This window comes from Eucalyptus grandis, chromosome 7 (genome assembly GCF_016545825.1).
Source record: "Eucalyptus grandis isolate ANBG69807.140 chromosome 7, ASM1654582v1, whole genome shotgun sequence".
In the NCBI taxonomy this organism is placed as follows: domain Eukaryota; kingdom Viridiplantae; phylum Streptophyta; class Magnoliopsida; order Myrtales; family Myrtaceae; genus Eucalyptus; species Eucalyptus grandis.
Genome location: NC_052618.1, coordinates 39,854,099 through 39,865,179, shown reverse-complemented (window position 1 = coordinate 39,865,179; position 11,081 = coordinate 39,854,099). Strand labels below are relative to the sequence as shown.

Here is an 11,081-nt window from a genome sequence, read left to right as displayed (position 1 = left end):
TTATTAGAGGTCGTGCCCATCGGGCCGAGATCTACTGCCTAATTAAAGGTTGTGTCGAGTGGGGCCATGATTGCCACTGATTGTTAAACCTTCTTATAGGGTTGTGATTGGAAGCAGCGATTGATTTGCTAGAATGACATGTAATCGGCCAAGTCGATTGATCGCTGAAACGATCCAAGTGGTTGAATTGTTCTGATAATGTGATTGTGCCATAATTGTTTGGTTATCATAATTGCACGTGGTTGAATTATATAAATTGTGCTAACTTACAAATGAAGACTAATGCAAGGTAAGTGTTCTGTGTGATGTGGCTAGGCCATTAGGAGCGTATTTTCTTTCTAATAGGGGTTTAGGGGGTTGAACTTACTGAGACATTGTCTCATCCCGGTTGTGGGATTAAAATTCCAGGTCCCTGGCGGACGGAGCGACTAGATAGCTTTGGTTGGCCTTGGGAGTTGCAGATGTGAAGTCATGAGGATTGAAGAATGTGTTCGACTTATAGATTGTAGGACAATTCATTTTTAAGAGCCAATATTTTGTAGACTTTTGGTTGTAGTTATGAAAGTGTTATGTTGTGAATTTACTTTCTACTTTTCTATCTCGTATTTTATTGTCAGGGGCTTTATAATACGTTCTGCTTGTGCAATAAAAAATGAATGGGGTTGGCGACATTATCTGGAAATGTTGCGTTTGCATGACCATGGTGGGATGTTGGTACGCTCGAGGTTCGGGGTGTGACATACCGGGCTGACCCTTGAGAAATGCTCCACCTAAGAAAATCTCGGATCGGGTCGGACTCGAGGGCTCAGAACCGCGCTACGCCGGCGAAGAATAGCAAAAGCGTCGTCTCCAAACAGCCTTCGGCCGGCTCGCCCCGATCGTCCTTCTCCATAAGCCGGTCTCTCGACTCGGCTCGGCTTTGCTTGACTCGCCACTCCTCGTCGTCGTCGACCTCGTCGTCGTCGCTTCCACGGATCATCAAACCACCCCACCGTCCGCGCTTGCGATTCGCCATTAAACCCTTCTAAAAAATCCTCAAGCTCCTCTCGCTAGCTCGACCTGATCCGTGCTTTCCCAGCCGGCCATGTTCGGTGCTCCCCACGCCTTCCCCGCCGCGTGATCTTCAGCTGCAACGGCGATTCCCCCCGCCGCTTCCGGAGAGATGATGGTGAACAAGTTCCTCTGCGACTTCCGGTTCCTCCTCCTCGCCGCGGCGGTGGCGTTCATCTACATCCAGGTGATTCCTTAGTCCCGATTCCCTTGCGATCTGGAATCTTTGCGGTTTTCAGTTTGGAACCGGATGCTCGGACCGGTCGACGTGCATCCGTGCTCGCGGCTGCTTTTGTTGAGCCTAAATTGTTGTGGCGCATGAGCTCTAGGAGTGTGCGTTCGCTTCTTTCAAGAATCATTCTTGAGGTTTTGTTAGATTACGGAAGGGGTTGTCGTCCTGTAGGTTTTGGTTGTTCATTTTGCGTGTAAAAGAGAATTCTGAAGTCGAGACTGACGCGAATAAATGGAAAAAAGAAGTTGTTTCGTCGGCTGAACTTTCAGTTTGCTAATGCCGATGGACTGGAAATGCGGGCAAATTCAAATGCAGCTGTACCAGAGATTTTGTTGCTTTTTCCTGTGCTTGCATCAGTTGCTGAACTAAAGTAATTTACAAAATCATGCGAGATAAAAGGACTAGGGCTTCTTTCCTAACATGTGAAAGAAGTGTTTGAGGTAGAACAAATCAGAAAGGGGTTGTTAGTTTTAGATTGTCTACTCCTAGTAAAGATGTAGAAAAATATAGGGGTTGTGGTTCGTCTATTAATCGCAGAAGGTCTCGTAACTTTAAAATACTGTGGCATCGCCTTCTGGGAGGCTCTGCTGTGGTGTTACTCTGGAGAATATTGCTTTGATGACCATGGACATGTAGTACTACAGGAATTTCAGATTTAAGTCTAGGTGATTTGCTGGGAAAATTAATAGTTGCATTGATTCAAGAGGTAAAATATGGGTCTGTTAACTCGGGTACTTGAGATGCTTTGGTGGTAGTATTTACGTGAAACTTGTTTTATTTTTTTTTGCTGGTCTTGTTCTGGTAAAGGACAGGACATCTTATGATTGAGTGCAGGCTTGTATTGCCTTTTGCCTCATTCGTGAATCGTTACTTGTCAAGGAACCGTCAAGAGTTATAGTAACACTATTATAAGACATACCAATATTCTCTAACTGCATTCAAACTTTTTTTTTTTTAATAATCAGATTCACCTTCCACTGCTCCCTTTTTAGCCCTTTAGCTCTTTGATTTCATGTATAAACTATTGTTCAATGGTTTGGGAGATGCTTTATCTTATGATTATCAAAAACAGATAATCCAAAACGGTTCTTGACTGGGAAAAAAGATTTCTGTTGAAATTTGCTCTTCTCCTGTTTCAATTAAATCTTTCAGTTCAGTTTCTTCCCCAATTTTATTGTATTTCTTCAGCTTTAAAGAGATGCTTCAGCATCAAGCAATGTACATACCTGTGTAGCAGTCATGTTGGCATTCGTGATGATTTTCTTACATTATTATATGTTTCCAGTGGTTGCCCTTACTTCATCTGTTTATCCACCAATATTATACGTTTCCTCGTTTGACTTTTATCTTTTTGTTTTTCTTGTTCCTCTCTCCCTCAGATGCGTCTTTTCACGACACAATCAGAATATGCTGATCGACTTGCTGATGCTGTAAGTCCATCCTAATACCTCGTGCTGATCTCTCATTCTGGATTGTTGGCCATTTGAACCTCTAGCTTTGCTTCCAAAAGGATAGACATTCGGTTATTAAGATATGTATTTAGAGAACTTCTTATTATGTGCAGCCAGCATGTAGACTTCTGAGTTAAGTAAAATATAAGCTTAGGTAACTTTAGATCTGCTACTCTGTCTGCCAATTGAATTTGAAAAACAACTATTGAGAGTATGTGGTGGAATCTTTTCCTTGCCGTGTGGGAGGAACCTTCCTGAATTTGTCATATTGACCATATATTTGACAATGCTATATGCTGAATCTCGCTTTCATCCAACTTCTTGTTAATCTAGTGTCTTGTTTGAAATATTGATTGGGAAGAGTCAATCTGTTCGAGTGAAAATAGGATACCCCATTAAATGATGGTGTAATTCTCATGTATTGTGTTTTGATGGTTAGTCAAGAAGTACCAATGGTCGACCCATTACGTTATTTGGTTGGTTTGGACTTTGGATGGTCTAACTGTGCTGCTGTCCTTTGGGAGGAGTAGCTTCTGAGAGGTTTTGCACTTAAATGATGCTAGAAATTCTCATGTGTTGTGTTTAATAATTGAGTCAAGAAGTTCTAATGGTTTGATCTTTGGAATGTCTATGTATGCATGTTTCCTGCTTCTGTCCTTTTGGAAGGAGTAGCTTGTGAGTAATGACTTCGAAGGGCTTTTATGATAATATAGTTAATGATAGCGAGAGAGGAGGGGAGGGGGAGAGAGAGAGAGAGAGAGAGAGAGTGGACACTAGAAATCTAATGTGTGCATCTTCCTCTCCTAAATCACATCTCCTAGAAATCATCATAGATTTCTTAGATACATCTTTCATCTTACAGGTTGAAGCCGAGACTCGTTGTACAAGTCAAATGCGAAAACTAATCGATCAGATAAGCATGCAACAAAGCCGTATTGTGGACCTAGAAGGTGTGATAATTTGATTGTAAGCATGTGTTTTCCTCATGTTGTTTCTGTAGATGACTGGAATGATATGGATTGTATGCAAGCTTGCAGCATATGAATCTTTTTTAGTATTTGTCTGGCTCTGTGCGTCAGGCATATTGCATTCTGCATTTCTGGATTCAGCCAATTTGGAGTTTGATCGCATTTGTTGTGATGCACTGACTTGTAGAAATTCAAAATTTTACTGAGTGACTAAAACTGAAGGAGATTAATTATCATTCTTGTGCTGTGAAGTTCTAATACTTGACCTCTCTTTGATGTTGGAAGAATCCTGTTTATCATTCATCCTACTCAATCTGAAATATATTTGTTTGTGAATATGCCTTGATTTATTTGCTTCACCATTTGGTGTCTGAAATTCAGAGGATAAGAACCGACAAGATGAAGAATATAGCCAGATGAAGGCTCTTGTTCAAGATCTTGAATGTATGTTAGCTAGTATTTCTGCTCCATTTGTTTGTACTTCTTTCTCATTTTATTCCAACATGCTCATTCTAGTTGTAATCCAGTAGATGATTTTAAATATAATGTTATGAAGGTCCTAAGTCTATTCTACTAATCTCGTATTTTGATGGCCTTTCTAAAAGAATTATGAAATGTTTGCAATACAAAACATTTAGTATTGTGACTCTGCAAGATTGTCAACCGATACACTTATTGATTTATGTAGAAGTTATTGTTAATTTTTTTTACTTGCTATAAAAAATTTGTAAATGATTATCACGATCAAATAATCATTGTTGTGGATGCAATTTTCCAGATGATGTACTTTTGGCTTCATGAATGTGTACAATATTTATCTACGCAGAGCTTTCAATTGAATTTACTTCTTTTTTTTTTGTTAACTTTCCTTTCTCTATTAAATTGGGCATTTAGTATTTCTTATAGATAATGGAGGATTTTGTTAATAAGAGAAATGTTCTTGTACATCAGAAATGTACAAAAGTACAAATTGAAAGAAAAACAATCAAACAAAAGAAAAAATCACTAGACTATATAGAATAAGACGGTTAATTGTTGGTTTTAGTTAGTTGGGCACATTATGGATGCATGAGTTGTAGAATATATTTAGATTGATAGAGATAGGCAGCAGAACCTAAAGCTACCATCAAGCAGGACGCATTCAAAAGAGAAAATCACACACCATGTGAGGCAAAGCCCTTTATATCACATAATCCCACTAAACCGGGGGTTGGATATATAACCTTGTGCAGCTCGGAAAGTTTGCAAAACATATGGTATTTAGGTTCTGGATCAGAAAATATTCAGTGAAGGGATTGACTTCTTGGAAATTCTTATTGAGTATATACGGCAAGGTTTCAATTTTACCCTAGCTTTTGTATCCTTGCTGCTTCTTTGCCCACTTATTGCTGCTTCACTTACTACTTCATATAGTACTCAAGTCTCTAGCTATAATTCGTAAAGAAGAATAAAGGAGTTTTAATATTCCAGAATCTGTTCAGGTAGGTATTGCCAAAGATCTGCTTATGCAGATGGAACCAAAATGGATTACACCAAATATTCCTTTGCTCCAACTTCTTCTGTCTAGTGGTTGGATTGGTAATGCAAGGCTCCTTGAGGAGATAAAATCAATATAAACGTTTTGTTTGAGAGAGGAGGGGAGGGGAAAGAAAATGGAAGGCGGTGTTAAAATTTGGGAAAGATTCAAATTTTCAGTGAGAAGAAATGGGGGGAACATTTGAAAAAATTCTCGATTTTCTTCACTTATTTTCATTCAATCCATGTCCTGAACAAAGCATAAAGGATCACAGTGGGTGGAAATGTACAAAAATTAGTTCTAAACAATTAACAGTAGAAACAAAGAAAAGCTTACTGAGCTGTCTTAGATGGATATCCTCCTGCTGACAAAATTGAATGGAGTGATTCCATTATTTTTCAGTCAATCTCCTTAAAGGCGCCTTATAGGGTTTTTATTCTGTTAATTGCTTGCATGTCTATCAGTTTGTTTCATTGCATATCCCACTTTTACATTAAAATTACACACTCAAGCATATGGAATACCGATTTTGCTGATGGAATGTCTTAAGTGCTACTAAAGTAACTGTTTTGCTAATCTTGCAGTTAAAGGCCTTCAAAGACGGATGGACAAAGTACAGGTTTTCTCCTGACAATAAAATGTTATTTATCTTCTCTAATTTACAAGTCCAATTTTGCCAGTCTTACTTTCTGATATCTTTTTGTTGGATTTATCAGACTCAAGTGGCAGCAGTGGTAATCATGGCATGCAACCGCGCTGATTATCTTGAGAGGACCATTAAGTCTATCTTGAAGTATGGCAGATCTGTTCTTTTAAGTCTTTTTTGTTTATGACAACTCAAGACACTTCAAGACACTTTGTATTGATCAGTTCTCCTATTATTGGATTCTTGTCATTTTCCAGACATCAGAATGCTGTTGCTTCAAAGTACCCACTTTTTGTATCCCAGGTAGTATACCCTCAGTTCCTGTTCTAGCAAAACAAATCTAGCTTTCCTTTATTGCCGGGCTAGCTTTCCCCCCGTCCCCCCTCTCTTTTAATGTTTTTGTTCTGAGGTATTTGTATTTGACAACAAAATTGTTTCTGTAGGATGGGTCTAATGCACAAGTTAAAGAGAAGGCCTTGAGTTATGATCAGTTAACCTACATGCAAGTAAGCTGCTGAGGTCTTTCGCAGAACAAGTTTAACTCAGTTATTTCTTTATTATCTGAAAATCATGAAATGGAGAAGAGAGAGCCTTTTGTCGTTTGACTATGTCTAGATGGAAGTTGTAATCCTGACATAGGTTCTTTTGCAGAGATTTTAGTACTTACCTGTATATCTGAAAAATAACTGGAGTTTATTGCAGCATTTGGATTCTAAGCCATTGCAAACTGAAAGGCCTGGGGAGTTGATTGCATATTATAAAATTGCACGTAAGATCGATTTCTTCTGCTATTGCTTTTGATAGGTTTTTGCCCATCTCATTTGTGTTCATGTCAGGGCATTACAAATGGGCATTGGATAAATTATTCTACGAACATAAGTTCAGTCGAGTAATCATACTTGAAGGTGAAAATACTTCTTTTTGCTGGGTTGCTTTCACTACATCTAAAACGAAGTGCCTATTCACAATCCTTCACCTGAATGCAGATGATATGGAGATTGCACCTGATTTTTTTGATTATTTTGAGGCTGCAGCTGCTCTCATGGAAAAGGATAAGTATGAATTCTGGAAATGCCTGAGCTATAATTGGAATTAAAACATATAATAACTAAATGTTAGAGAATTCCTCGAATTTTAAAAATAAAATAATTGGGCTTAGGCTCGAATTCTAAGTTCCATGGAGGAAAAAACACATTATGAACTTTACTGCAATTTTCCATCTCTAACTATGGCAGGACCATTATGGCTGTTTCCTCATGGAATGACAATGGGCAAAAGCAATTCGTGCATGATCCAGGCAAATTCTCGTAAACTCTGCCTTTTTAATTTCCCACCATGAAATAAGAAATGAGGTCTATACCCCAAACAAAAAAGGTCTTTTGCAGACCATGGTTCTGAGTGTTATATTTTCATGCGTGCGCATAATCTTATCTCTCTTCTTTTCTGAATGTGCTCAAAAGCTTTGGAATTTTGCTTGGGATAAATGGACGGTTACCTTTACATAAGTGGCAAAGTTAAGTACTTGCTCACTGCATGCCACATGTGAAAAAATCATTTGAAGATGCAGCTGAAGTTAAATGGCTGAATCAATAGTGTGGGGAATGTTTTTATTGTTTTGGTTATTATTTTACCATGGATTCAAGTTTGAAGCTTCATTTATTCATCTTCGCAGCCTTATCAGCCTTTTCTTATCAAAGATATGTGTTTCCTTCTCCACAGCTCTCTCTTCTTGTAATCTTTTAATATATTTTGCAGAAATCCTTTACCGATCTGATTTCTTTCCTGGACTTGGATGGATGTTGACCAAATCTACATGGAATGAATTATCACCAAAGTGGCCTAAGGCATATCCTTATGGGTTTGATATTTGTCAGTTTTAGATCACATATGTTTATTGTTTATATGTCTCCCTAAAATTTCTTTGACGACACTTCACTTACTGGGACGACTGGTTAAGGCTACAAGAAAACCACAAAGGTCGACAATTTATTCGGCCAGAAGTGTGCAGAACTTATAATTTTGGTGAGCATGTAAGTGAATTTTGTACACACGTACTCTGATTTATGGTCATTTCGGTTTTGTACAGTTACTTTGCAAGTTTTGCCAGTATCACCTAGTATGTAAATTAATTTTTGATTATTCATGGCTGTGCTCATGGTAGAGGGTGTATAATGGTTTTGTGGCGAATGTATATCATGTACCTGCTGGGTTACTTTAATATGAATTCAGCAGTTGTATGTTGGGTGGCTTGGGGTGATATGGGAGATGATAGCGCATGTCATCTACAACTTTGGCATTGCAAAGAATTTGATTTGACTACTGACTCCTTATATGTTTGCATGTCCATTGTCTGAGAAGTTGATACCATGAATGTTTATGACAATTCTGATATTCTCTCAGGGGTCTAGTTTGGGGCAATTTTTCAGACAGTATCTCGAGCCAATCAAATTGAATGATGTCCAGGTAATTAATATACTACATATTGAGCAAATTTGTTGTATTTGTGATTGACCTTGTGTTATCTTTTGTTTATGAAGGTTGACTGGAAATCCAAGGACTTGAATTACCTGATGGAGGTATCTGTTGTGATTTGATTCCTGGAAGTGTCTATGCCTTTTATTATTCTCCAACTAATGATGTGTCTTCAACTTTTCTCAGGACGAGTATATTAAGCATTTTGCTGCAATTCTGAAAGATGCTAAACCTATTTATGGAGCTGATGCTGTTCTGAAGGCCTCCAATATACAAGGTGATGTGCGTGTTCAATATAAAGACCAGCCAGATTTTGAACGCATTGCTCAGCAATTTGGTGTCTTTCAGGAATGGAAGGTTAGCTTATTTCTTGATGGGATTTCTTTTAAGTTTAGTCTGAGGTTTCTTAGGTTTATGTGGCAAATAGCACCGACAAGGTATCCTTTCTCTGCATTTTGAACGGATATTCTAGGATGTGTATTAAAATTCAATATGAACCTTTAGGTCAAAGCATGTGGATTCCATGATTGGGTCTTCGATAGACATTTATCCAACCAATTAATTGAAATATTCAAAATATCCAGTGGATTAATCTACAAACACAGTCAGAACTTGTTACCTGGTTCTATGGAATGTAGGCACTTGGAGATTCTACTGCACGACCTTTAGCAACCCAAAAATCCACTTTTTGTTCTTTTATTCCTGAAATGAGCATGTTTCTATGCCCTGCATTGTCCTTGCTAGTTTTAATGTTTCTGTGGTGGGATACTCTCTTTCCCTCACTTGCACAAAAGTTATGATGCTTTCTGCCATGTTCCAGGATGGTGTACCAAGGACAGCATATAAAGGAGTAGTTGTCTTCCGGCATCCACCACCAAGGCGTGTGTTTCTAGTGGGTCCGAAATCTTTTGAGCTGCTTGGGATCAAAGGTGTTTGATGCTTTGAGGTCAGGTTTCACGGCGCTGGTAAATCATGGTGCCAGAATTCAGCTTCCTTGTTCCTCCCCAACCCCTAGTGTAACTGGTACATTATTAAAGGAATCGATTGGGCATCACAATCAGAGCTTAAGATTGCAAATTCAGGTCATCAGCCAGGTTTAACCCACTGCTGCTTGCTGATGAACACAAGTGTAGAGGTTGGAGGATTCCATTAGCAACTTTGATTTAGGAGGGAGAGGGAGGATTCTTTTGAATGACGATGTTCAGTCTATACCCATTAAACGGCCGAACCAAGACTTCATTAAAAGAGTTTGCCATAGGTCATACTAGCTACTTTAGCACTTAATAGCAGGTAAGCTGACAACTTTTTTGGCTCCCAAAGGTGGTTTTCTTCTGTCTAGACCGCCCCAAAAAAGGTGTGCTTTTCTTCTGTTGTACTAAGGAACATGTGTTTTTTCTCGCCTTTTTCCCCTCGTGTTTTCATTTCTCTTTCTCCCCTGTTTGGTTAGGTAGGAGCAGGCAGGACTAATATGTTAGAGAATCTCTGTATACAAACGTGTCGTATGGAATGCCGCCGAGAGGAACTTCTAGTTAAATCTTGTGTTGTGGATGCGACTTGTGATGGTGTATGTTTTCTCCTGTTACGAAAGTATATGTTAAAGCGATTACTGATATAGCAATATGAACACGTACACTTCATACGTCACTGCGCCTCCACTACGGATCTCTGGTCACCGGTCTGCCATTGGTGACCACCATCACACCAGCCATCGACTCCAAGCCATTCCAGACCGGTGACCACAGTCGGTCCACCATTGAAAGCACAATGCATAGGGTTAAAATAACGCAAAGCTCAGGAAAACTGTCAGTTAATCTCATTATGCATCAAAATCGAACTCAATATCTAACGAAACAACATGCCTTTGACAAATCACATCAAAACGAGCCTTTAGATTGAACAAAAACAGAGGTCGCTCTTCATAACATCCCCGACACATTTTATCGAACAAGTTATACCTTCAAACCTTGATTCATAGCTAAACATTACGGGATTCAACACAAGATCTTTTGCAGTCAAAGCGTCGAAACTCAAATAGAGCGGATTCCAAACTTGACAAAGCATATGCTGTTTCGACCCCTTTTTCTTTTTTTCTTTTTTTTTGTGTCTCTATAGGGAACCCAGCATACTCTAAATTGTTATAGAGGCACAAGGTTTGGGCCATGATTACGTGATGTTAATTTCTTTAGATGAGTACGCCTTTTTTTTTTTTTTTTTTGGTTAAAAAAATATAAATAAATATTTATATTTATATATTTATATATAGAGGATCTGCCAAAAAGCATGATTGGTCCACCGAGTGCGAGCCCCGATCCGCGACAAAAATCCGCGCAGCCGAAATTCCACGTACATGACCTCACGCCCACGAACGCCCACGCCCGGGCCGACCGCTCCGACCGACCTCAAACTTTTGGCGGGCCCTCCCCATATATCCCCTCTCCCCGTTTCGTCTCCTCCTTTCTACGCGGTGGCTCCCCGCTTCTCCACCGCCCCACCCGCTGCTCCATCTCCGTCTCCGCCGCCGCGGCCGCGGCCACCGCCGCCTCCCTCTCGCCGTCTCCGGCCGCCGGGCGATCGCCATAGATATATAGCACGCAGCCGGAGCAGGGGGCTCACGCGAGCGAGAGAACGCGCGGACACCCGCCCGCAGCTCCGTCTTCGCGGTTCGAGGCGCGGCTCTCCGGTGCTCTCCGCGAGATCGAGCTCCATCGCCGGCGACCGGGAGCAGGGGACTTCGTCGTCGTCAAGC

General features: G+C 39.9%; 1 protein-coding gene across 4 annotated transcripts; it reads left to right on the top strand.

Moving 5' to 3' along the window:
* Positions 1 to 905: 905 nt before the first annotated feature.
* Positions 906 to 9,869, top strand: LOC104415914 (alpha-1,3-mannosyl-glycoprotein 2-beta-N-acetylglucosaminyltransferase). Of its 4 annotated transcripts, none has more exons than XM_039317077.1 (18): positions 906 to 1,237; positions 2,662 to 2,712; positions 3,596 to 3,683; positions 4,083 to 4,145; positions 5,802 to 5,830; positions 5,934 to 6,010; positions 6,121 to 6,166; positions 6,307 to 6,369; positions 6,566 to 6,632; positions 6,700 to 6,768; positions 6,850 to 6,919; positions 7,099 to 7,160; positions 7,619 to 7,709; positions 7,800 to 7,893; positions 8,264 to 8,326; positions 8,401 to 8,439; positions 8,522 to 8,692; positions 9,156 to 9,869. In XM_039317077.1, the coding sequence occupies exons 1-18, from the start codon at positions 1,163 to 1,165 to the stop codon at positions 9,270 to 9,272; spliced, it is 1,335 nt and encodes a 444-aa protein (XP_039173011.1). In that variant the 5' UTR covers positions 906 to 1,162; the 3' UTR covers positions 9,273 to 9,869. The 4 variants fall into 4 exon arrangements, with proteins under 4 accessions (XP_039173011.1, XP_039173013.1, XP_039173012.1 ...); XM_039317076.1 differs by having other exon boundaries at positions 909 to 1,237; positions 5,802 to 5,836; XM_039317079.1 differs by lacking the exon at positions 4,083 to 4,145.
* The last annotated feature ends 1,212 nt before the right edge of the window (positions 9,870 to 11,081 follow it).

Excerpts from the sequence above, each read along its gene's own strand:
- LOC104415914 (XM_039317076.1), top strand. The coding sequence starts at position 1,163 with ATGATGGTGAACAAGTTCCTCTGCGACTTCCGGTTCCTCCTCCTCGCC. Across the intron at positions 5,837-5,933 it reads GACGGATGGACAAAGTACAG|ACTCAAGTGGCAGCAGTGGT; the intron begins GTTTTCTCCTGA and ends TGGATTTATCAG. Across the intron at positions 8,440-8,521 it reads ACTTGAATTACCTGATGGAG|GACGAGTATATTAAGCATTT; the intron begins GTATCTGTTGTG and ends AACTTTTCTCAG.